Source organism: Pseudophryne corroboree, chromosome 1 (genome assembly GCF_028390025.1).
Source record: "Pseudophryne corroboree isolate aPseCor3 chromosome 1, aPseCor3.hap2, whole genome shotgun sequence".
NCBI classification, from domain to species: Eukaryota; Metazoa; Chordata; class Amphibia; order Anura; family Myobatrachidae; genus Pseudophryne; species Pseudophryne corroboree.
The window spans coordinates 993,352,264-993,379,785 of record NC_086444.1 but is presented as its reverse complement, the minus strand read 5'-3'; the positions used below and the strand labels follow the sequence as shown (position 1 = coordinate 993,379,785).

The 27,522-nt window shown below is 45.4% G+C and overlaps 1 protein-coding gene across 4 annotated transcripts in view; it reads right to left on the bottom strand.

Annotated features, from left to right (window-relative positions):
• The window catches only part of ZNF827 (zinc finger protein 827), a 524,965-nt gene that overhangs the window by 185,271 nt on the left and 312,172 nt on the right, over window positions 1-27,522 (bottom strand). For all 4 annotated transcript variants that reach the window (XM_063920595.1, XM_063920597.1, XM_063920598.1 and 1 more), the window contains one exon: window positions 18,317-18,758. In XM_063920595.1, coding sequence (XP_063776665.1) covers window positions 18,317-18,758 — 442 coding nt within the window. The remainder of the gene's footprint in view (window positions 1-18,316; window positions 18,759-27,522) is intronic.

Below are 27,522 nucleotides of genomic sequence, written 5' to 3'. Positions count from 1 at the left end.
GCATCGGAGGAATCCCAGGCAGGAGAGGACTCGTCAGAATTGCCAGTGACATGGCCTGCAGGACTATTGGCATTCCTGGGGAAGGAGGAAATTGACACTGAGGGAGTTGGTGGGGTGGTTTGCGTGAGCTTGGTTACAAGAGGAAGGGATTTACTGGTCAGTGGACTGCTTCCGCTGTCACCCAAAGTTTTTGAACTTGTCACTGACTTATTATGAATGCGCTGCAGGTGACGTATAAGGGAGGATGTTCCGCGGTGGTTAACGTCCTTACCCCTACTTATTACAGCTTGACAAAGGGAACACACGGCTTGACACCTGTTGTCCGCATTTCTGGTGAAATACCTCCACACCGAAGAGCTGATTTTTTGGGTATTTTCACCTGGCATGTCAACGGCCATATTCCTCCCACGGACAACAGGTGTCTCCCCGGGTGCCTGACTTAAACAAACCACCTCACCATCAGAATCCTCCTGGTCAATTTCCTCCCCAGCGCCAGCAACACCCATATCCTCCTCATCCTGGTGTACTTCAACACTGACATCTTCAATCTGACTATCAGGAACTGGACTGCGGGTGCTCCTTCCAGCACTTGCAGGGGGCGTGCAAATGGTGGAAGGCGCATGCTCTTCACGTCCAGTGTTGGGAAGGTCAGGCATCGCAACCGACACAATTGGACTCTCCTTGTGGATTTGGGATTTCGAAGAATGCACAGTTCTTTGCTGTGCTGCTTTTGCCAGCTTGAGTCTTTTCATTTTTCTAGCGAGAGGCTGAGTGCTTCCATCCTCATGTGAAGCTGAACCACTAGCCATGAACATAGGCCAGGGCCTCAGCCGTTCCTTGCCACTCCGTGTCGTAAATGGCATATTGGCAAGTTTACACTTCTCCTCCGACAATTTTATTTTAGGTTTTGGAGTCCTTTTTTTTCTGATATCTGGTGTTTTGGATTTGACATGCTCTGTACTATGACATTGGGCATCGGCCTTGGCAGACGACGTTGCTGGCATTTCATCGTCTCGGCCATGACTAGTGGCAGCAGCTTCAGCACGAGGTGGAAGTGGATCTTGATCTTTCCCTAATTTTGGAACCTCAACATTTTTGTTCTCCATATTTTAATAGGCACAACTAAAAGGCACCTCAGGTAAACAATGGAGATGGATACTAGTATACAATTATGGACTGCCTGCCGAGTGCAGACACAGAGGTAGCCACAGCCGTGAACTACCGTACTGTACTGTGTCTGCTGCTAATATAGACTGGTTGATAAAGAGATGTCTATGTAACTATGTATGTATAAAGAAGAAAGAAAAAAAAACCACGGTTAGGTGGTATACAATTATGGACGGACTGCCTGCCGAGTGCAGACACAGAGGTAGCCACAGCCGTGAACTACCGTACTGTACTGTGTCTGCTGCTAATATAGACTGGTTGATAAAGAGATGTCTATGTAACTATGTATGTATAAAGAAGAAAGAAAAAAAAACCACGGTTAGGTGGTATACAATTATGGACGGACTGCCTGCCGAGTGCAGACACAGAGGTAGCCACAGCCGTGAACTACCGTACTGTACTGTGTCTGCTGCTAATATAGACTGGTTGATAAAGAGATGTCTATGTAACTATGTATGTATAAAGAAGAAAGAAAAAAAAACCACGGTTAGGTGGTATACAATTATGGACGGACTGCCTGCCGAGTGCAGACACAGAGGTAGCCACAGCCGTGAACTACCGTACTGTACTGTGTCTGCTGCTAATATAGACTGGTTGATAAAGAGATGTCTATGTAACTATGTATGTATAAAGAAGAAAGAAAAAAAAACCACGGTTAGGTGGTATACAATTATGGACGGACTGCCTGCCGAGTGCAGACACAGAGGTAGCCACAGCCGTGAACTACCATACTGTACTGTGTCTGCTGCTAATATAGACTGGTTGATAAAGAGATGTCTATGTAACTATGTATGTATAAAGAAGAAAGAAAAAAAAACCACGGTTAGGTGGTATACAATTATGGACGGACTGCCTGCCGAGTGCAGACACAGAGGTAGCCACAGCCGTGAACTACCGTACTGTACTGTGTCTGCTGCTAATATAGACTGGTTGATAAAGAGATGTCTATGTAACTATGTATGTATAAAGAAGAAAGAAAAAAAAACCACGGTTAGGTGGTATACAATTATGGACGGACTGCCTGCCGAGTGCAGACACAGAGGTAGCCACAGCCGTGAACTACCATACTGTACTGTGTCTGCTGCTAATATAGACTGGTTGATAAAGAGATGTCTATGTAACTATGTATGTATAAAGAAGAAAGAAAAAAAAAACCACGGTTAGGTGGTATACAATTATGGACGGACTGCCTGCCGAGTGCAGACACAGAGGTAGCCACAGCCGTGAACTACCGTACTGTACTGTGTCTGCTGCTAATATAGACTGGTTGATAAAGAGATGTCTATGTAACTATGTATGTATAAAGAAGAAAGAAAAAAAAACCACGGTTAGGTGGTATACAATTATGGACGGACTGCCTGCCGAGTGCAGACACAGAGGTAGCCACAGCCGTGAACTACCGTACTGTACTGTGTCTGCTGCTAATATAGACTGGTTGATAAAGAGATGTCGTAGTAGTATGTATGTATAAAGAAGAAAAAAAAACCACGGTTAGGTGGTATACAATTATGGACGGACTGCCTGCCGAGTGCAGACACAGAGGTAGCCACAGCCGTGAACTACCGTACTGTACTGTGTCTGCTGCTAATATAGACTGGTTGATAAAGAGATGTCGTAGTAGTATGTATGTATAAAGAAGAAAAAAAAACCACGGTTAGGTGGTATACAATTATGGACGGACTGCCTGCCGAGTGCAGACACAGAGGTAGCCACAGCCGTGAACTACCGTACTGTGTCTGCTGCGACTGGATGATAAATGATATAAAAAATATATATATATCACTACTGCAGCCGGACAGGTATATATTATATATTATATAATGACGGACCTGCTGGACACTGTCTGTCAGCAGAATGAGTTTTATTTTTATAGAATAAAAAAAAAAAAAACACACAAGTGAAGTCACACGACGAGTGTTTAACTTTTTCAGGCAATCACAATATAAGTATACTACTAACTATACTGGTGGTCAGTGTGGTCAGGTCACTGGTCAGTCACACTGGCAGTGGCACTCCTGCAGCAAAAGTGTGCACTGTTTAATTTTAATATAATATTATGTACTCCTGGCTCCTGCTATAACCTATAACTGGCACTGCAGTGCTCCCCAGTCTCCCCCACAATTATAAGCTGTGTGAGCTGAGCAGTCAGACAGATATATAATATATATAGATGATGCAGCACACTGGGCTGAGCCTGAGCAGTGCACACAGATATGGTATGTGACTGAGTCACTGTGTGTATCGCTTTTTTCAGGCAGAGAACGGATATATTAAATAAACTGCACTGTCTGGTGGTCACTCACTATATAATATTATGTACTCCTGGCTCCTGCTATAACCTATAACTGGCACTGCAGTGCTCCCCAGTCTCCCCCACAATTATAAGCTGTGTGAGCTGAGCAGTCAGACAGATATATAATATATATAGATGATGCAGCACACTGGGCTGAGCCTGAGCAGTGCACACAGATATGGTATGTGACTGAGTCACTGTGTGTATCGCTTTTTTCAGGCAGAGAACGGATATATTAAATAAACTGCACTGTCTGGTGGTCACTCACTAGTAAACTCTCTGCACTCTCTACACTTATACAGTACTCCTCCTAGTCCTAAACTCCAGTAAATCTCTCTCTCTTATAATCTAAATGGAGAGGACGCCAGCCACGTCCTCTCCCTATCAATCTCAATGCACGTGTGAAAATGGCGGCGACGCGCGGCTCCTTATATAGAATCCGAGTCTCGCGATAGAATCCGAGCCTCGCGAGAATCCGACAGCGTCATGATGACGTTCGGGCGCGCTCGGGTTAACCGAGCAAGGCGGGAAGATCCGAGTCGCTCGGATCCGTGTAAAAAAAGCTGAAGTTCGGGCGGGTTCGGATTCCGAGGAACCGAACCCGCTCATCTCTAGTTTATACACATAAATCTGCATATCTTAATGCACAATATTTATTTGCTGAATTCAACAAATGAAAGAAAACATATATATAGTGAGTACTGTGGTACATGCAAATGACATCCAAGAGGAAATCGCAGAAAGGATTCAGTGACATGGACCAATACAGATGGTGACAAATCAGGGGAGGATAGGTAGATTTGAGTATCATCCGCGTACAGATGATACTGAAATCCAAAAGATCTGATTAGTTTGCCAAGAGATGTGGTATGGATTGTGAAAAGCAAAAGACCTAAGCCTGAGCGTTGTGGTACTCTAACTGATAGAAGTAGCACAGGGGAAGTGGGGCGAACACTGAAAGAGTAATTAGATAGGTAGAATGAGAACCAAGAAAGAGCTGTGTCCTGAAGACCTAGGGACTGTAGTGTTTGTATGAGAACACAGTGGTCAACAGTGTCAAAAACAGCAGCGAGATCTAGAAGAAATGAGTAATGGCCATTACTTTAGTCAGGGCTGTCTCTGTGGAGTGTTGGGAATGAAAGCCTGATTGAAGCGGGTCCAATAAATTCTGTGAGTTAAGAAAGTGCGCGAGGTGAGTGTAAGTATTTGAAGAAAAGAACACGTTAAACAACCGCTAAGTATAGTGGTAGATATACTAGGCCTGATTTAGGTCCCGACGGATGAGCAGTCATGCCACTATGTACCAATGTACGGAACTTTGCGCATGCGCTGGACCTGTGCCGCGGATACAGATTGGCAGTAAGCTATCAGTGACTGACAGTCTGCTGTCATTTGGGCGCGAGGATGGGGCAGCGACGGCCTCGGTCTCCCAAAACGGAGGCGTGTGACTGCTGTTGTAAGGGAGCGACAAGGCCAGGATCTCAGTCTGATAGCAATTCCCACCACATATGAATCAGGCCCATGTGCTCTGGGTTGTGTTGCAGCCAGTGACACACAAATAATTTCTAGGTCTTAGGAAGACAAATCCGAGAGCCTAATGTCCCAAAGTCAGTAAAGAAAATTGAAGCTGGGAAGAGGATGGATATTTCAGTAAACGACAATCCAAAACAAAGACCAATATCAACTATAAAGCACTTACAGGAACAAAAGATTTAGGCTTTGGAATAACCTTCAAAAGCCCCTGAATATTATTACAATTCTGTAGGGAGACCTGATACATGCAGTGCATACACGAAGATATGATAAAACTCCTCTACTAGTCCATCTGCAAGGAAGAGTGGAGAAAATACTTTAAGTAAGAACAGAAAGACTCTTGCTGGCTACAAGAAACATTTGGAAGCTGTGATTTCTGCTGAGTGAGGAGACAGTAACTACTGGTGGAATGAGCGTCCACAGATTTGTACAGCACAATAACTGGTTTATTTTTTTCATTCTATTACGATAACTTCTGCAAATAACAAATAAATGTGCAATGTAATGTGTGTATCTGTCATCTTTAAGCTTCTGATGGGGGGGGGGTACACACGGCCCGATCCGGGATCAGCGCGATGTGTGCTAGCCCAATCCTAACTAGACCACAAGGCTCAATGAGAGCCTAGCATGCAGTCAAGATCTGAGCTAGCGATAGCGATGTGTGGCCCCGCGCGGCCCTATCGCTGTGGGGCATACACACAAGTGATCCTTGCTTAGTGTCTAAGCAATCTAGTCAGATTGCTTAGAAATTAAGCAAAAATCTCTCCGTGTGTACCCACTTTATTTTTCACTGATAGATTAAATGAAACATGCAATTTACTCATTGCATTCTACAGTGTCTGCATGCCTTAGCACCCAATGTCAATAATAGGGGGGGGTGTACTATGGGGGTCATTCTGACCCATTCACACGCAGCGGTTCTTCACTGCGCTGCGAACGGGTCGGAACAGTGTATGCGTGGCGGCCGCAATGTGCACGCGCGTCGTTGCCGCAACGACCAGAAGAAAGTGATCGCTAGCGCAATATAGAAGAAGATTGACAGCGGGGAGGCGTTCCGGGGCGTCTACTCACCGTTTTCCGGGCATGGAGATCCGAACGCAGGCGTGTCCAGGTGTTTGGAGGGCGGATGTCTGACATCAATCCTGGGACTTTCGTCGCTGGATCCGTCGCACAGGGTAAGTAGGTCTGACCCTTGTTTTGTTTTGCAGGAAACTTTTTTTTAGCATAGCAGGGCTGCACAGGCGATCGCAGCCCTGCTATGCTAAAATACACTCCCCCATAGGCAGCGTCACGTCGCCTATGGGGGACGCATGAGCAGCAAAAAGTTGCTACGTGCGATCAACTTGGAATGACCACCTAAGTCTTGGAGAGAGAGAAAGTGGAGAGTGAAGAAACTACCAGCCAAATAGCTCCTATCTGCCAGGTTACAAGCTGTGTTTGAAAATGACAATAATGAGATGATTGGTTGGTAATTTATCTCTCTCCACTTTATCACTCTCCAAGAATTAGTACACTTGCCCTTAGTTCCCTCAAGACTACAATGGCTCAGTAATACTCTTCTCTCTGCCTGAGGTGGGTTTGTGTCAAACATATAGCACTGTACTTAACGCTCCTCCATTCGTACGACAGGGAAGTTCATAAAGTAACTTCATTAAAACTGCTGTAAGTGTGAAACAAGCAAGCAGACAGTAGCAGAGAGAAAAGTATTGCAGGATTTTATTTGCTTATTATATACTGATTTGTGCCTTTTCTATTGCACATCAAGGGTAGATTCAATTAAGCACAAGGCGTGATAAGTAACTGTGCATATAATGGGCTAATATGGTAGTAAATTTCATAGCAACTGAATCCACACCTATTTGTCAGCGTGCGGGAAACAGATATCACTTAGCAGAAAGTGCTGACATCCTGCTATTGCATGGCTATCTACCAGAATGCAAGACGTTCTAACAGAACTGACGGTAGTGATAAATAGGGATCCAAAAATGAATAAGCCCTGGTTTAAAAAAAAAGGTTTCTGAAAATATGAAGTCTAATATGATTTTACACTGAACGGGTGTGTATCGGGATGCTGGCGTTCAGGATCCCGGACGCAGAATGCCGGCGGAGGTGGGGCGAGCGTAGGTTCTATTCTCACTCTCACCTTACATAGATGATACTTTTACATGGCCAAATCCTACCAAAGGGTTTTCCTGCAGAAAATGTCAAATGATTAAGGACAGTATCTAATCATAGTTCATCATCTAGACAGTTACCTCCTTTTCTTTGATTTTTATTTTGTGTATTTTATTTTTCCGCCCTCTTTTTAAAATGTGATCTTTATAACCACTGAATCCTTTCTCCCGTCTGCATTCAAAGGTCAAACGCTCCACGCTCTCTAAGGAGCAAAGACCAAGGGACATGAGAACACAAAGATCTTCCAGTAACACAGTGTAAAGAATTAAAAAATATACAGAGAACAATATGCTGTAATATTTTCAAGTACAAGTCATTTGGCTATGACATTTAGTAAAATGCAGCTTGCATTTTCCAATAGACAATTACCATCCTTATAGGAACACTGTCAATCTCAAGAGGTTTTAATGGTATTTGCAGTCATCAAAGGGAAAAAAATACCAAATTAATTTTGTTTTAAAACTGTAAATGTAGCTTCATTACTACTCTGCTGCATTGCAGACTTAACACTGGCAACTTATAATTTTAGTAATTTGCTAGAATGCAGTTTGTCAAAGGGTAAATGTAAGAGAGATAGGGGGATATTATATAGCTGCACAATCACTTAGCTTAGAGCAGAGAAAGACTATTATCCACAGTATGGTAGCTTTCATAATTGCATATCAGTAACTTAACAAAGTTTTAGTGAACCGTTCCTAGCTAGCTAGCCTGTCTCCCAACAATCATATGATTAAAGTAGCAGAACGGTTATTACATTTTATGACGACTAATTTGGGGTATAACCTCTTTACAAGCTTTAACATTTTATATTTATACATTATTCTTTATCTAAGCACTGCAACAAAAAGTACATGCTCTTCCAGGTTATTAGGAACACCATCAACCAGAGACACAGGTCACTATTCCAGTTCAAAAGAAATCCTGAATGATATGAAAAACAATGCTACACACACACCACACACACACACGCACATTCAAGGGTGGCACAATAATACCCCCTTCACACAAAACTATGCAGTTTTACACAAGGTCTAGCGACTCTTTTCCGTCGCTCTGTTGATCGTTGAGTGATTGACAGGAAGTGGGTGGTTCTGGGTGGTAACTGACCGGTTTCCGGGAGTGTGCTAAAAAACGCAGGCTTGGGTGCTAGCCAATGATTTCTTCGGTATGCCGTTAAATTACCTGCTGTCAGGATCCCAGCTGTTAGGATACCGATGCCAGAATTCCGACAGCCGGGGAGATGCCGGCGGCCGGAATCCCGCCCCAGGCCAAGTATTCCCACTCGGGTGGTGGTCCATGCCACCACCTGTGGGGGAATATAATAGTGTGGCTCACAAGAAAAAAAACACACAAAGATACCAAGTATCACCTGGCGCCAATTGATTGCTCAGTCTTTAAACTGTCTGCTGCTATTCTATATCGAAGGGGCTACTCCCCCCTTCAAAAAACAAACAACTCCAAAAAGATTCAGAAAGCGCTGACAGAATTATTTTAAAATATATATATATATTTTTTATTTAGCTATTTTTACTTACTATAGTAAAATATATACTCATAAAATAGCTCACTGTGGACCAATTCCACTGACAATTTATCAATAGAAAAAAAGAACAATAAAAAACAGTAGTAAACAGTATGCAATTATTTACTGACTCAGTGCATCCTTTACCTTTACAAATCACAAAAACACTATTGTTCATATAAAACCAGCCTGCTGTTAATACACTTTTAATAAAGCACAATATCTCCTAACTATGCTGATTGCGGCATGAATGTTTCCAGCCTAATTATAACTAGTCCCTCAATAGAGATAGTCCGTGCTTGGAAGATCTTTTAATAAAGATCCTTTCCTACCAAGTTAGTACTTAGTCAGTTGGTTTCTTTTGTAGTTTGCCAAGCAGAGAGAGAGTTAATGGTTAGTTTGCCAAGCATAGAAGGTTGAATATGCGGTTTAGCTTAAAACAGTTCCTGTGTTGGCTTCTATGATAAGCAAATAATATTTATGCATGCAGATGAAGATAATTTAGTGCAAAGTTTAAAATGTGCAATTGCAGTTAAGCATTGCCATGCTAATTTAAAACAGATGATTTACCACATCCTCACTGTGGGTGGTGGGTTTCCATTCTCTCCCGGCTCTGGTGCTGTAAACCTGTATTGTGAGCCTTGTCCGGAGGTATGTCCAATCCCAATCGTGTGAGGTTGTGCGGCAGATCTTATCAGTGTGGTCCCACCGAGCGGTCAAATTGAGACGCGTTTCCCCACCTTACGGTAGCTCCGTAATTCAGCGGCTTCTTCATTGACTGAATCTTTTTGGAGTTAATAGTGTGGCTTTCTGTCTGCAGCAGACTGGGTGACTATATTACTATATAGGCTATGGACCTTGGCATCATATATTTTCATCCAAGGTTATGTGTGCTGCAAGATAAACCTGTTTCTGTATTATACACTGTCCGTAAGGAAATGGGCTCTGCACCGTACACGGACCATCAACCACATCCTAAAACAAACTAAAAGATTCATGTATCAAGCAACCAATCAGTATCTACCAATCATTTTATTGAATGCACTTCATAAATGCAACCTCAAAGATAATTGGATGCTATGGGCAACTTCTCCACTGGTACACTTCTCCACTCTTCTCATTGCTTGATACATCAACCTGCAAGTCACACCCTTTTTTACAGTGGTGCACCAGATTACTTCACCCACTAAGACATTTCTCTCTCACAACAAGCTTGGAACGCTGGCATGTCTGCTGTAATCATTGTGGTAAGCCTTCCCTGCTGGCTTGTATCTGAAATACTTCTATTGATCGCAAAAGCCCCAATAAATGTTTAACATTCTGTTGCCGCACGTTCTGAATTAAAAATAGATTAAAGTAGGATTTGTTGGCACTGAGCTACACACAGGTCAACAATCTTCAAACCACAAAAAAATGGCTTTAATGGGAGGGTTCAAGGAAGAAGTCCATATTGAAAATAATCCCATACTCTTACAAGCAAAGCGTTTACAAAGCAATCCCTGGAGAACATTGCAGCAATGTGGCAGACAAGCTACTGGTCTGAAGAGCCTAAAGTAGAACATGATATACTGATGGGAATGTATGGCACCAGCCAAGCCAGGTGACTCCTTTCCCATACCTCCCAACATGACCCTCTCCAGGAGGGACAGAACGTTCTGCTCCTAGACTTTTCTCCTAATTTATGATTGCTATCAACTGTGCTGAAAGACATTTCTTATCCATTAACCTGTTCATCACAGGTGCAGACAATCATACATTAAGAGAGAAGTCCAGGAGCAGAGCATTGGGTCCCTCCTGGAGAGGGTCATGGTGGGAGGTATGCCTTTCCCCATATGGCAGCGACGGCACTAATATTATGGGGAAAGATCTGATTATCCTTGATAAATTATGATACTTTAACATTGTTATTATTTTAAGGAGTATATGTGGGGCAGGGGTTCTATGAAAATTAATGTTTGATTAACAAAATTAAAAGGGGCATATTTATCTAAAATAATGTGAAAATGAGTAGATATGTACTGCAATCAGGCTTTGTCAGACTGAGCCAGTTCAAGCAGCTATTGACCAGCAGTATCATTTCCATCCCAATGTTATTTGCTGACCTGCATTTCCTCCTGTGGCAGTGTAAAATGAAAGTCCACTGATGAGAATATTAATATCTGCACCAGCATTAAATTCATTCACCTGGGAACATGCATAAGCGACCTGTGAGGCAACTAGGAGGAGTGTCTGAGCACCCAGTAGTGGATCTTGCTACGGGCAAGCAGGATTTTTGCCCAGGGCGTCGCTTTCCGGAGGGTGCCGCCGCCGTGGCAAGATTCGCTATTGGTGCCGCCAGGTGCTGTGTAGATGCGGTGCTGTGTGTGATTAAGTCATCGTGCACCGCACTGCATTGTGGGAGTGGAACATAGACGCTAGAGGTCATAATTGACCTCTAGTGTCTATGCGGTACTATGGGAGAGACGTCATGATGTCTCTCTCCCATAGATCCGAGGAGCGCCGCCGGCGGACAGAGACGGAGGGCAGCAGCGGTCGGGAAACAGGAGCGGGAATTGTATTACTTTTTTTTTTGTTTTGTAAGCGGCGCAACTAGGGGCACAACTTTACAGGGGGCACAGTACTGGGGGCAATACTACTGTGGGCACAGCTACAGGGGGGCACAACTACTGAGGGCACAGCTACAGGGGGCATAACTGACCACGCCCCTTCTCCATGAAGCCATGCCCCTATTTTTTCGCCCTGGGCGCCACAAGGTCTAGATCCGGCCCGGTGAGCACCCATAGCTCACACAGCTATTGTAAACCAATTACCAATCCCACTGCCTGGCTATGGGCTTCCCTTTGGCATGTCAAACACAAGGCACTTTCTTAGGTGACCTTAGGCATAACAAATTCATAGTGCAACACACAGCTCTCTTATACAGGTTGAGTATCCCTTATCCAAAATGCTTGGGACCAGAAGTATTTTGGATATCGGATTTTTCCGTATTTTGGAATAATTGCATACCATAATGAGATATCATGGTGATGGGACCCAAGTCTAAGCACAGAATGCATTTATGTTTCATATACACCTTAAACACACAGCCTGAAGGTCATTTTAGCCAATATTTTTAATAACTTTGTGCATTAAACAAAGTGTGTCTACATTCACACAATCAATTTATGTTTCATATACACCTTATACCAGGCATTCCCAACCACGGTCCTCAAGGCACACTAACAGTGCAGGTTTTAGTGATATCCAGGCTTCAGCACAGATTACTTAATTGGCAGCTCAGTTATTTTGATTTAATCATCTGTGCTGCAGCCTGGATATCACTAAAACCTGCACTGTTGATGTGCCTTGAGGACCGTGGTTGGGAATGCCTGCCTTATACACACAGCCTGAAGGTCATTTAATACAATATTTTTAATATCTTTCTGTATAAAACAAAGTTTGTGTACATTGAGCTATTAGAAAACAAAGGTTTCACTATCTCACTCTCACTCAAAAAATTCCGTGTTTTGGAATATTTGAATAAGGGATACTCAACCTGTAATAATATTATTTGCAAAAATGCAATTGCTGGCGAACATGTTTCCTTCATTCTTAAAAGTTGTAAAAATCAGTCTTGTGACACCATGTATTGTAACTACAGGGGGTACACACAGAGAGATGTTTGCTTCATTTCTAAGCAATCTGACTAGATTGCTTAGAAATGAAGCACACATCGATCCGTCTGCATGCATGCCAGATCTAGTCAGATCGCTCACTTAACTGTTGGGTGAAGTGAGCGGGTTTTTTTTTTTCTTCCTCTCGCTCAGCACACATCGCACTGTGTGCTGGAGCGTCCAGAGATATGTGCTGAGCGGTCTGTGCTAGATCGCTCAGCACACATCTGTGGGAGAAATCTCTACGTGTGTAAACCCTTTAACTCCAATACTTTGCTTCATGGCCACTAACCGCTTTCCACACTGTCCTGCTATCTTCTTAGCCACTGTTTTGGGGATCAGATTGATGGGGGTCATTCCGAGTTGATCGCTAGCTGCCGTTGTTCGCAGCGCAGCGATCAGGCTAAAAATCGGAATTTCTGTGCATGCGTATGCACCGCAATGCGCAGACGCGTCGTACGGGTACAATGAGCATTGTGGGTTTGCACAGAGTCTAACGAAGATTTCAGTCGCACGGCCGAACGCAGGAAGATTGACAAGAATGGGGGCGTTTCTGGGTGTTAACTGACCGTTTTCAGGGAGTGCTTAGAAAAACGCAGGCGTGCCTGGAAAAACGCAGGCGTTGCTGGGCGTTCGCTGGGTGGGTGTGTGACGTCAAAAGCCGTCCCTCCGTTGTTAGAATCAACGCGCACGAAGAGTAACTACAGGGCTGGTCTTGTTTTGCACAAAAAGATTTTGCAGCCACTCTGCTGCACAAGCATTCGCACTTCTGCAAAGCGAAAATACACTCCCCAGTGGGTGACGACAATGCGTTGGAACGGCTGCTAAAAGTAGCTTGCGAGCGATCAACTCAGAATGACCCCCGATGTCCCCACTCCTTCATGCACTTTGCCTAGCTCGCACACCGCAGAGTTAAGGTGATATCCATGATTTGACTTTCTAACTGAATTGTACAAGCTGTTACTATTGTTTCTGCAAAGATACCCTGTGATGTGCCCATACTATTAATGCGGGACTTCACAGAATGGAACTCGCAGCTAATTCAATTCGGTCCTTAGATCTATACACTGGAGCTTTCAATACATTTTTGTATGCATGTTAAAATGTAAGTAAAAACATATACAACCTTCATCATTTTGATGTATGCTACTGAAAAGCATTTGTTATCTTGTTCAAGGCAAATACAGGGAAATGTATATGAATATTCTTTTTACATTTTAAACTGTTAGAATGCATCAGATGCACTGAAATAGGCAAGAAACATACAAATCTAGCGCCATATAATATAAAAGTAGATATGTACACTGGCCCCTATTCAACATGCATCGTTGTTCTGGGGAGGCATTCGCACGGTGGCAACGCAGCATTGCAGTGGCGTCAACTTGGCATTGGGCAGGTGTGACGTTGAAAACAGGGGCACGTTCGGAGCGGCCGCGTGACCCAAAAAAAGGTGGCACAGCACCTGCCTTTGCAGCCTGGCTCCGGAGGAAGGGGGGCTTCCATGCTGGACAGCCTTGCCCTGTGCTGGGTGGCCCCCAGCATGTGATCGCGGTCAGCTGCAGTTTTGCATCACCTAGGGCCTAATTCATGTTTTGTATGCAATGCCGATTATCTTGGAGTGGTCATCACCAGAATGTGCATGTACTGTGATCACAATGCGCATACGCGAAGGTGCCGCTGCGATCACGCTCGCAATGAGGGTTTCATTGCAAAGTGATTGGAAGTAAGTGACCGTCTGGAGGTAGTGCAGATGTGTCATGGCTGTTATCATGGTATGTATTCACCGTCAGCTGCGATCTCATACGTGCTGAAACATGGTGCCTGTGTCGCTATTGCGGTGTTTAGTTTGCATAGCCAGAGACCGACCCTTAGTTCCGATGTTCCTAATTTTTATGTATAGACTGCAAATGTGCACGCAACTGCAAATGAGTTTGCGATGGCTCCAGTGGGTGCCTCTTATCACTGCTGGGCGGCAGCTTCACTTGCTAACATTAGCAGTTCCATAGTCTAGAAAATCGTAATTGCATTTGTGTAAAACATGAATTGGCCCATACTGTCAAATACATAGGCATACACATACAGATGTAGCCACACTCATCCAGGCTGCAGCTATTCGCACCCTCCACTGGATTTGTGCACGTGCAAACATGTGGTCCATTCACTTAATATTCTGTGATCGCACTGAGTCGCAGCTGCAATGCATGCACACACGTGTATGCATCGTACACAGGCTGAACAGTGCTACCTCTGTACATATATAGTCATACACATACATACATACATACATACTGTACACACAAACATACAGTCTCATGCATTCATACATACTGTCACACACTGATACACACACTTACAGTAAATACATACTATTACACACAGTCATACATTTACATAAATACTCTCACATACATAGTCATACACACATTCGTATATATAATCACAAACCTACAGTATATACATACTTGCCACACATATGCACAGTCATACAAATATATACATACATAAATATATACCATCACACAGTGGTCGAAGTGGGGCGGTATACGGAAATGAGCCCATGAAAGTGCAGCAGGAGGCGAGGGCCATCCTGCTGCACATGGTGCTCCCCGTCCCTGTGCGGCGGCCGGCGACTGTGTAGAGCGCTGTATTAACTCACAGCCACTCACCGCCGCCCGCGCCGCTCACCAGCCGCCCGCCACCGCTCCCGCTCACCAGTCGCCCGCCGCCAGCCACGAGCCACCAGCCATCGCCAGCAGCCCACCGCTCACTGCTGCCAGCAACAAATTAGGTAACGTTCCCCTGCTGTCACCTCTCTCCCTGTCATCATTGTCGTCACTCTCCCTGTCGTTACTCTCTCTGTCATCACTGTCATCACTCTCCCTGTTGTCACTCTCCCTGTCGTCACTCTCCCTGTCGTCACTGTCGTCACTCTCCGTCGTCACTCTCCCTGTCATCACTGTCGTCACTCTCTCTCCCTGTCGTCACTCTCTGTCTCCCTGTCGTCACTCTCTCTCTCCCTGTCTCTCTCCCTGTCGTCACTCTCTCTCTCTCCCTGTCTCTCTCCCTGTCATCACTCTCTCTCTCTCTCCCTGTTGTCCCTGTCTCTCTCCCTGTCGTCCCTGTCTCTCTCTCTGTCGTCCCTGTCTCTCTCTCCCTGTCGTCACTGTCTCTCCCTGTCTCTCTCGCTGCCGTCACTGTCTCTCTCGCTGTCATCACTGTCTCTCTTGCTGTCGTCACTGTCTCTCTCGCTGTCGTCACGCTGGCTGTCCCTGCTGTCACAATTTCAGCTCATTAACTGTGCTACAATGTGAGTTTCGGCTCATACCGTGTGCTACAATGTGAATTTCGGCTCATTCAGTGTGCTACAAGGTGAATTTCGGCTCATTCAGTGTGCTATAATGTGAATTTCGGCTTATTCAGTGTGCTACAAGGTGAATTTCGGCTCATTCAGTGTGCTACAATGTGAATTTCGGCTCATTCAGTGTGCTATAATGTGAATTTCGGCTCATTCAGTGTGCTATAATGTGAATTTCGGCTCATTCAGTGTGCTACAATGTGAATTTCGGCTCATTCAGTGTGCTACAAGGTGAATTTCGGCTCATTCAGTGTGCTACAAGGTGAATTTCTTCTCATTCAGTGTGGTATAATGTGAATTTCGGCTCATTCAGTGTGCTATAAGGTGAATTTCGGCTCATTCAGTGTGCTACAAGGTGAATTTCGGCTCATTCAGTGTGCTACAATGTGAATTTCGGCTCATTCAGTGTGCTACAATGTGAATTTTGGCTCATTCAGTGTGCTACAATGTGAATTTCGGCTCATTCAGTGTGCTACAATGTGAATTTTGGCTCATTCAGTGTGCTACAATGTGAATTTCGGCTCATTCAGTGTGCTACAATGTGAATTTCGGCTCATTCAGTGTGCTACAAGGTGAATTTCGGCTCATTCAGTGTGCTATAATGTGAATTTTGGCTCATTCAGTATGCTACAATGTGAATTTCGGCTCATTCAGTGTGCTACAATGTGAATTTCGGCTCATTCAGTGTGCTACAAGGTTAATTTCGGCTCATTCAGTGTGCTATAATGTGAATTTTGGCTCGTACCGTGTGCTATAATGTGAATTTCAGCTCGTACCGTGTGCTATAAAGTGAAAGGGGCACCAGTACTAGATAGTATAAGGGGTTCTACTACACGAGGCACGCCCCCTTTTGGGTGACCACGCCCCCTTTTCTGGAGCGCGAGCGCATAATTACATCCTTGACTTTTGCATACCCCCACTTCAAAATTTCCACTTCGACCACTGCCATCACACATATATACACATACAGTCACAGACAAACACACATTGTCACACACTTATACACATACATACATACCTACATACAGTACAGAAAGACAAACGATGCTGCTGGTTAGTAATAATAACTCTGGGGCTTCAACTGCTCCTCCTTCTCCTCTCTCTCCTGCTGATGCTGGCACAGTGCCATGTAGCTCCGCTGTCTGCATGGAATCCACTTCCCTCTGCTCATCTCTAGTCTAGATAGCAGTGTGCAATTCCTGCCCTGCACTGTAGCTGTGGTTAAAATATGGGTGGCATACTGAGACAAGGGGGCCTGGGAGTACTTGCCCCCTCTGTCCCTTCTTATTCTGTCTGCATGGATATTCTTAAAACCTGGACTGTTAGGGTGCACTAAGGATTGAGTTTGAAAAAACCTGCTAGAGGCCCTGCCCACAGGTTATGTAATACCTGACATTCTTGCCTGTTATTTAAACAATATGGAGGGGTGATTCAATTGTTTTGGGCATCTATTTTTTTCCGTTTAAATGGGACTGTTTAGACGCCCAATTAATTGTCACAATTCAATTGTGTTTGGACTCCCATGCATAACGCACTCAAATAGACAGCAACATAAAATGGCTAAACCTGTCTAAAGCCCTGCTTTGGTTGTCCAAACTCCTATTTGGACACTAAAAGTGCCGACTTAGCCCACATGTCTTCTCGCTCATGAGGCTGCAAGAATAAATGTCACCCCTGCACCTACCAGGCATCTAATACCGCTTTTAGATCAATATAGCGGGTCGCAGCCGGGAGCCTTCACACAGGTGCTACCCGGCAGCGACCCGCGTCAGCCCCCTTTTAAACCGGTGTCACCAGCCCGACATATTGCCGGTTGGTGACGTGACGGGGCCGGCGCTTGGAGATCACATGAAAAACAGGAATCCGGGTTGCACGATCCGGCTCCCGTTTACACTGAACAGTTTGCCCGGTTGAACACGTGTTCAACCCCGCAAACTACCCGAGTCACTCGACCCGGATTATTCCAACTCTGCCCTTTTACACCGAGCAGCAACACGGGTTATGCACGTTCATGTGCAATAACCCGTGTTATATGCTGCCGGTGTAAAAGTGGTATAAATGGAGCAACAATTGAATTGCTGTTTTGCACCCCCTAGTGGTAGCCCTGTACAAAAACATTTGAATTGGCCCTTAATATCAACCTTTAAGACTTATACTGATGCAGAGTTTAACATATCTATGCCTGTTTGCAGAGTTGGATGGAAACGTAAATGTTTCCAGGTGTGTTACAGACACAACATTTGCTGGTGCAAATGTGCCCTGAAGACTAGTGGGGACTGAAAAACTAAGCATATAGATTGGGTGAAGGGTGCACAGGAAAGATGCATAGAACTCCACATTAGAGTGAACATACATATATAGTCCTGTGCACGCAGTGTGGGAGCAATTACAGCTGCATACTACTCAGGTCCATTAAGAGTAACGCGCACAATAGTATACACCTAATCAGGGAATATCAGAATTAGAAATGATACAATGTAGTGTTGATTAATCCCTCAGGTTTTCAGACCCCCAATAGCAAAACAGCAGTCAATCATTTCCAGTCTAGAACTAGCCTCAGTAATGGAAACATTCATAAACACTCCCTATACAAATAGAAAAGAAATGACGAAGCATACCTGATAATTTCATCAGAAAATCGGAAGCCATCTTGACGGAGATATCCTGACTGAAAAGAGATGACGGGCATGTAACAAAGTCCAAGGCGTCTTTTAGCTTCATGCTGCTGTTGCTGCTAGGTCTGTCGGCAAAGTGCGTCATGGAGGGGCAGTCATTGTCTTTGGGCTCCTCTTTGATAGCAACCGAACTGATCTGGCTTAGAGTTTCTGGAAACAGGGAGCTGTGTGCAGGTGAAGCACTCCCCTCGTCCTGGCTTCCCAAGGAATTATTAAAAGGGGATTCTTTCATATCAGTATCACTGGGTTCTTCTTTCACCTTGGCTTCGGCCCGAAGGAAGTGCTGATGGCAGCGCATGTGCAGTTTCAGGCTGAAATGGCGAGAAGAGGTGAAAGGGCAGAGCTGGCACTGGAAAGTCTCCCCTCTGTCCTGGTGCTGATGGACCTGATGGTGGAGGCAACAATTAGTTACATGGACTTTGAAGTCACCATATAGAAGAAATTCACAGTCACAATGATTCAAAGGGACTAATTCCTACAATGCAGTTTAGACTGAAAGCAGAGAACATTGCTACACATTCTGGCCCACTTCTTCCAAGTTACTTACAGATGTCAGCTACTTGTTAATGTATGCATTTTACAGCATACCTGCTGCCATTAATTACAATGTCCTGATTCAGTGCTACATACTGCGCGTTTCTTATATTTTCATTTTCTTTAATGGTCTTCCTTTCCTAATAGACTTTTGTGCCTAATACAGGATCATGGCTCAAAATGTAAAACCTAAAAGTGGACAAATGCTGAAATATTTTAGTAGTACACTAATACCCCTTTCACACCGCACAAATAATAAGATTTTACTTACCGATAAATCTATTTCTCATAGTCCGTAGTGGATGCTGGGGACTCCGTAAGGACCATGGGGGGGGGATAGCGGCTCCGCAGGAGACAGGGCACAAAAGCAAGCTTTTAGGATCACATGGTGTGTACTGGCTCCTCCCCCTATGACCCTCCTCCAAGCCTCAGTTAGGTTACTGTGCCCGGACGAGCGTACACAATAAGGAAGGATCTTGAATCCCGGGTAAGACTCATACCAGCCACACCAATCACACCGTACAACTTGTGATTTGAACCCAGTTAACAGTATGATAACAATGAAGTAGCCTCTAAAAAAGATGGCTCACAACAATAATAACCCGATTTTTTGTAACAATAACTATGTACAAGTAATGCAGACAATCCGCACTTGGGATGGGCGCCCAGCATCCACTACGGACTATGAGAAATAGATTTATCGGTAAGTAAAATCTTATTTTCTCTAACGTCCTAGTGGATGCTGGGGACTCCGTCAGGACCATGGGGATTATACCAAAGCTCCCAAACGGGCGGGAGAGTGCGGATGACTCTGCAGCACCGAATGAGAGAACTCCAGGTCCTCCTCAGTCAGGGTATCAAATTTGTAGAATTTTGCAAACGTGTTTGCCCCTGACCAAGTAGCTGCTCGGCAAAGTTGTGAAGCCGAGACCCCTCGGGCAGCCGCCCAAGATGAGCCCACCTTCCTTGTGGAATGGGCATTTACAGATTTTGGCTGTGGCAGGCCTGCCACAGAATGTGCAAGCTGAATTGTACTACAAATCCAACGAGCAATAGTCTGCTTAGAAGCAGGAGCACCCAGCTTTTTGGGTGCCTACAATATAAACAGCAAGTCAGACTTTCTGACTCCAGCCGTCCTGGAATTATATATATATATATATATATATATTTTCAGGGCCCTGACAACGTCTAGCAACTTGGAGTCCTCCAAGTCCCTAGTAGCCGCAGGCACCACAATAGGTTGTTTCAGGTGAAACGCTGACACCACCTTAGGAAGAAACTGGGGACGAGTCCGCAGTTCTGCCCTGTCCGAATGGAAAATCAAATATGGGCTTTTGTAAGACAAAGCCGCCAATTTTGACAATCGCCTGGCCGAGGCCAGGGCCAACAGCATGGTCACTTTCCATGTGAGATATTTCAAATCCACAGATTTGAGTGGTTCAAACCAATATGATTTGAGGAATCCCAACACTACGTTGAGATCCCACGGTGCCACTGGAGGCACACAAGGGCTGTATATGCAATACTCCCTTGACAAACGTCTGGACTTCAGGAACTGAAGCCAATTCTTTCTGGAAGAAAATCTATAGGGCCGAAACTTGAACCTTAATGGACCCCAATTTGAGGCTCATAGACACTCCTGTTTGCAGGAAGTGCAGAAATCGACCTAGTTGAAATTTTTTCGTGGGGCCTTCCTGGCCTCACCCACGCAACATATTTTTACCACATGTGGTGATAACGTTGTGCGGTCACCTCCTTCCCGGCTTTGACCAGGGTAGGTATGACCTCTTCCGGAATGCCTTTTCCCTTAGGATCCGGCGTTCAAACCGCCATGCCGTCAAACGCAGTCGCGGTAAGTCTTGGAACAGACAAGGTCCCTGCTGGAGCAGGTCCTTTCTTTTTCCAAATATGTTTATTAAATACCTCCAAAACATGGTACAGAAGTAAGGAAAAAACCGCATACATATCAAACATATCTACATCAAAGTAGGCAAATAAGAAAGGTAAAAGTACACAGCATATATGAGTAGGTGGAGGAAATTTTCCAATTTTCCAAAACAATCAACAAGAACAAACTGTAAACCACCAGAAGAGCGGCGGTCAGGCTATAATATATTGAGAATGGGACTGAATATGACTGACTAAAAACTGACACTCAATTCCGGCAGTTCAAATAACAAAAAAAAAAAAAAAAAAGGGGAGGTAAAAAAGAACATCACAAAAACGTTAGAACAAAAATAGGCAAAAACACCTACCAAGAGCCACAGGCCACCGATCCGTCCATAGAAGTGTCCAACCAATCCGCCAGGGAAGAAACAGGAGAAATAAGAAGAAAGGGGAAAGAAAAGAAGAAGTGTGTGGAGAGGGAAGTACGGATGAAGAAGAAGAGGGGGAGGGGAAGATAGGAGGCTCAGTCAGTTAGAGAAAGTTGGCTATCAAGTTGTCGGAGAGAGTACCAAAAGTTAGATTGGAAACATTTATGTATTGCTAGTTTAGTGTGGGCAGGGAGGGTACAGATGTATTTATCCCAGCACTTAAAGAGTGCAGGAGTCAGGGTTTCCTTGTGGATAGAGGCCTCCAGCCAGTCCATATTAAATAGGAAGAGTAACCTAGAAGTAGCCATAGGGAGAGTAGGAGAGGTAGGATGGATCCACTGTTGCAATATAGCTTTTTTCCCCACTGCTGAAAGTAGCACTATCAATTTTTTATCAGTGCGTGGAATTCCAGGTTGGTCCGACAGATGACCAAAGAGGGCCCAGGGAGCAGTGCATTGAAAGGGGATGCCTAGCGTTGAGGTGCCATAGTGGTGTAAGGTATGCCAGAATTTTTGGATGACAGGGCAGGCCCAGAGACAATGGAAAAGGTCAGCTTCTACCGTTGAGCATTTATTACATCCGGCCCTATCTGATATACCCATTAGAAAACCTTGTTTGGGCGAAATATATGCCCTGTGTAGCAGTTTATAGGCCATTTCCTGATATATACTAGCCGGTATTAGTTTAAGGGTCATAAAAAAAGTATCTAGTAGGGTGTCTACTGTGAGTGTAGGAACTTGGGAGATCCATTTAGCCAGATCAGGAAAATCAGTGTGGGGGTCCAGTTCAGTGCGGATGCGCGCATAGATAGAAGATATGGAGTATGTGTTGGAGCGTAAAAGGGAGTCTAAGGGGTTAACAAAGTCTTTTCCCGTGAGGTGAGGGAGAACGGATGTAAGATAATGTATAGCCTGGGAGTAGTAAAATCCATGCAGGGGTGAAATTGCATATTTCTCAATAGCCTCCTGGAATGGCAAAGGAGTGTGAGTAGGTGTCATCAGATTACGTAGAGTCTTTAAACCAGAGGAGCACCAAGCACCAAAAGGCAAAGAGGCAGTACCATTTTGGAACTCCAGGTTTCCAAGCAAAGGTAGAGATACTGAGTAATAATATTTGAGACCAAGGGCTTTCCTAGCCATTTTCCACGCCTTAATAGTGGAAGACAATAGCGGGTTATCAAATTGGGAAGATTTTATTTGAGAGGGCCGGGCATGTAGGAGGTAAGCAAGAGAGAGAGGAGCACAAAGCTGAGATTCTAACTTGGTATCTGTGAATACATCGTTGCCACTGAGCCAATCCATAGCGAAACGTAGTAAGCACGCTAGATTGTATTGTTTAATGTTTGGTAGGTTTACACCCCCTTGGCGCACCGATTGCGTCATTTTTTTTAGGCTTATCCTGGGGCGCTTACGGTTCCATATAAACTTGGAAAGCAAGGTATTAAGTAAAGAAAAGTCGGAGTTAGTGAGAAGAATGGGAGTCATTTGGAGAATATACAGGAGTTTCGGGAAGCTTGCCATTTTAAACAGGTTGCATCTCCCTAACATATTAAGGGGAAGGTTTTGCCATAGGCTAAGTTCAGTCTGTATTTTATGTATGATCGGGGTAATATTACGTGCATAGAGGGTGGAGAGATGTTGTGGTAGAGCCACTCCTAAAAAGGTGATATGCGAGGGGGCCCATCTAAACGGGAAGGGTCTAATCCAACCCAGTCTCGCCTGGCCAAATATGGCCAGGGCTTCAGACTTGGCAAAGTTAATGGAGAAGCCAGCAAAAGACGAAAATCTGTCAATTGCCTCTACCAATACAGGAAGGGAGCGTTTAGGGTCAGAGGTACATATAAGTAGGTCATCTGCGAAGGCTATAACTTTGAGTTCGCGATCCCCAATAACAATGCCTCTAAACCCAGGTAGTAGTTGGATATAACGAATAAAAGGTTCCAAGGCCAAATTAAAAAGCAGAGGGGAGAGAGGGCATCCTTGTCTGGTGCCTCTCTCAAGAAAAAAGGAAGAGGAGGCCACATTATTAACTACCACCTGGGCCATCGGAGCAGTGCAGAGGGTCCGCATTAGACTACAGAAATTAGTGCCAAATTGCTGATGGGAGAGCACTCTAAAAAGGTGTGGCCAAGCGATTTTATCGAAGGCCTTTTCGGCGTCTAGATTGATAAGAATATTGTCTTCCAAATTATGAAGGCGGGTATGGGAAATAGCAGCTATCGCCGATCTAATACCTTGTACAGATTGTCTGCCTTTAATAAAGCCTAATTGGGCCGGGGAAATGAGATGAGGCAGACAAGACTGTAGACGGTTGGCCATTAGTTTGGTAAGCAATTTGAAGTCTTGGTTAAGAAGTGAGATAGGGCGATAAGAACCCACAAGGGAGGGATCTTTACCCGGCTTGGGTATTACGATTATCCGTGCCTCATTGAAGTATAAGGGTATAGTTCCGGAGGTAAAGATATGATTATATAATTTGGCTAGAGTGGGTGTGAGTTCAGCATTAAGTAATTTATAATATTCAGCCCCAAAGCCATCAGGGCCTGGGCTCTTGCCGTTTGGTAAAGATTTGATAGTTGTGAGTATCTCTTCCTCAGTTATAGACATCTCGAGAAGGTCCCTGTCATCTCGAGAGAGGACAGGAAGCTGAGCATCATACAGAAAGGATTTACCTGTCTCCACGTTATCTGGCTCTGCTGTATATAGGGATTTGTAAAACTGCATAAATTCGGCGCAAATGGCTGTCGGATCTGATATAATAGTGTCTGAAGATTTAACCACCTCAACCCATGTGCGCGTCCGGGGTCCCCGAGCGAGGTTTGCCAAGAGTCTGCCCGATTTATTACCCCATCTAAAAAATTTGTTCCGCTGGTAATCATATCGTGTCTGGGCCTGCTCTGTTAGGAAGGTATCATATACTTGTTTAGCAGTCAGGTAAGCCTCTTTATGTGCGGGAGTGTCGGAACGCTTATACGTTCTATAAGTTGAGGTGAGAAGGGAGCTCAGTTCATGGAGGCGGGAGTTAAATGCTTTGCGTTTGGAATTTACGTATGAGATAATGTGGCCCCGGATAACAGCTTTAGAGGCGCTCCAGAACAGTGAGACATCCTCCGCCTGGGTCAAATTATCAGAAACGTAGGTGTGCCAAGTGTGTCTAAGGTGTAGGAGAAAATCCTCAGAGTGAGTAAGATAGGCAGGGAATCGCCAGCATTTGGAAAAGCATTGGGGCAACGCAAGCTTAAGAGAGATCATAATAGGGGCATGGTCTGAGATAATAATATTTTGAATCGATGTGTGAGTGACTTTAGGAAAGAGGTGTCGGGATAAGAAAATATAATCAATACGGGAGTGTGTGGAGTGGGGGTGAGAGTAGAAAGAGTAATCACGAAGAAGAGGGTGATGGATACGCCAAGGGTCAGAGAGAGCAAGTTGTGAACAGAGGGAAGAAAGAAGATCATAGCCGGATTTGGAGGATGAAGTACTCACCCCAGACCTGTCCATGGACGGATCGATGACCGTGTTGAAATCTCCTCCTAGGATTAGATTAGAGCTCCCCCAAGAGGAAAGTTTCTGTAGGACAACTGCAAAAAAATCCTGTTGAGAGACATTTGGGGCATATAGATTAAGGAGAGTATACAAGACATTATCAATAATCACATCTAGCAAAATAAATCTCCCATTAGGATCGAGAAATTTTCTGCGTATCGAATATTGTAGGGACTTGTGAAAAAGGATGGCAACTCCCCTGGTCTTATTAGAGTAAGGGGCCGAGATACAATCCCCGATCCAGGGGGCACGTAGAGTGTTACGGGGATCGTCCAGCCAATGTGTTTCCTGTAAGAAGGTGATGTGAGGGGTCAAACGGTGGAGGTGGGAGAGCACTTTCTTACGCTTCACTGGAGCGTTAAGGCCCTCCACATTCCATGATACTATATTGAAGGCAAGGAGTGGGGTATCTTCCGCGGCGGCGGGGGGAGTAGGAGCAGGGTCAGCTATATCAGCCTATACCGATGGTTGGGAATGCAAGAAAAAATATACTAGAGGTAAAGTAGGGCCCCTGCCCGTCCCAGCGAGCGGGAAGGGGTTGACCCATGGAGGATCGGGGTCGGCAGGTCTGGCAGGTGCAACCAACAATATTAAACAGTAACATAGAAAACAAACAAGAAAAACAAGAAAATTTACAGCTCATTGTATACACAGAGCTGCGCAATTATTCCTCTCCACGTGACCTGCAGATGGAGAAAAAAAAGAGAGAAAAACATGCATGCAAGCAATAATAACAGTGCAACAGTCAAGTGGGTAAACTCGAGAAGTGGGCCTTGGCGAGTGTTATGTCATCGAAGAACAACGGCTTGCCGTCCTCGAAGACCCGCAGCCGGGCCGGGTACAGGAGAGAGAATTTGATTTTGGCATTAAACAGTTGCTTGCACAACGGGGCAAACTCCTTGCGTTTAGCAGCGACAATGGTGGAAAAATCCTGAAATATCAAGAGCCGATCTCCGTTGTAGGTTAAGCTATCCGTCTTCCGGTAGTGGTCTAAGAGTCGAGCTTTGTCGGCATAATTAAGGATTTTCATGATCACCGGGCGAGGGCGACCAGAGTTCGTTTTACGTTCAGGGCCTATTCTATGTGCCCGCTCAATAGCCAGAGGGGCACCTTTGAGATCCATGGCCAGTTGTTGCGGTATCCAGTTAGAGAGAAGATCAAGTAACTCATAGCCTTTGACCGATTCGGGGATACCCACCACCCGGAGATTACTTCTGCGTCCGCGATTCTCCAAATCATCTAGCTTCTGGGTCAGATCCGAAATGTCGCTTTGCTGTGAATTAATGGTGAGTTGTGCTGCATGCAAATCATCCTCCAGGGTAGACACCCTCTGTTCGACGTCATCTAAGCGGCCAGAGTGTTGAGTTAATTTGGATAGAGTAGAGTCAATAGCTTCTCTAAGGCCCGCCAGTTTTTCATCTAGTAGAGGGCCCAGCACCGCCGCAATATCCGCAGGTTTCATTTTGGGAGGCTTATTGGCCGGAGCAGACTTGCGTTTTTGTAAGGACCTGGAACGGGTGACAGAGCAATCTGAATCAGACGAGTGTCTCCGCACAGTATCGCCTCGGGTTGTAGAGGCGGGGTCAGCAATTGACATCGGGGTGGGTATGAGAAATTTTTCCATAAAAATAAGCGGGCAACGGAGAACCGATTTATACAGTAGGAGTCGCCTCACGCAAGGAGCAGGCTATAATGAGGTCACATGGAGAGGAAAAAAGAAGCGGAAGTATAACAGGTTACATCTCAACGAGTAATAGCTCAGGACCGGTAGGCATCAGTCCGTGAACAGCGCACATGGGCGAGGAGAAATGTCACACAGGTGTAGAGGCCGGCATGGGTTTATGGGTGGAGCAGGTGGAGCTTCCGAGATATAGGTGATCGCAGCAGCGCCTATTCCAGCAGGGGTGCAGGGTCAGCTCTCTGCAGGGTGAAAGCCTCCGGGCAGATGGCGGCAGGGCTGTTAAAGTTTGCACCTGTTGTTTCAAGGTGTAATATGATAACTCCCCTCCAGCCGCTAAACAGGAGACATGAGAATAGGCAGGAGTATAGAAATATATTTATAGTGGCTGTGAGTTGTCTAATCTAAAAGTCGCCACAAGAGGGAGCTAGAGCTACAGCCATTTCTAGCTATGGAGTGAGGAGAGAGTTGTGCCAGTCACAAGATGGCCGCCGCCTGTAAATGAAACACGGATCCTCCGGAGGTCCCCGGGTCGTTGATCCCCACCAGTGGGGGGGGGGGGGGAGATCTGTTCTTGCGAGGATGTATGAGGTGGGGGTCGGAGGGCAGGCGCCCGGAGAGGCCAGGGATCGGCAAAGCAGAGCTTAAAGTCCGGGCGGCGCCAACCACAAGATGGCCGCCGGCCGCCAGTCACACTCGTCCCGGCTCTCACCTCCCGCAGATTGTCCGGTCGCCGGTCTCCTGTGAGGGTCAGTGGCTGATGGGTGAGCTCTTGGGTGCCAGGGAGCGCCGCTCAGGTGGGGGAGGGGTCCGCAGAATCGCCGCACCAGGTCCGACGGACCGACGGCTCCACACCAAAATCGAGGCCCCGGCTTCTGGGGCGGAGGTAGGCCGCAATCCGCAGGGGGCAACACAGGGCCTCCCCGATTCCGCAGCCTCGACCTCCGGGTGCAGGGTGATGTAGCAGGGCTCAGGGGATTGTTTCCTTGCAGGTGGGCCCCCAAAGTTAGCTCAGAGGTTTATTTTATTGTGTTGCTGGCCGGAGCTCTGCAGGAACCCGACTTCTCCTGATGCCAG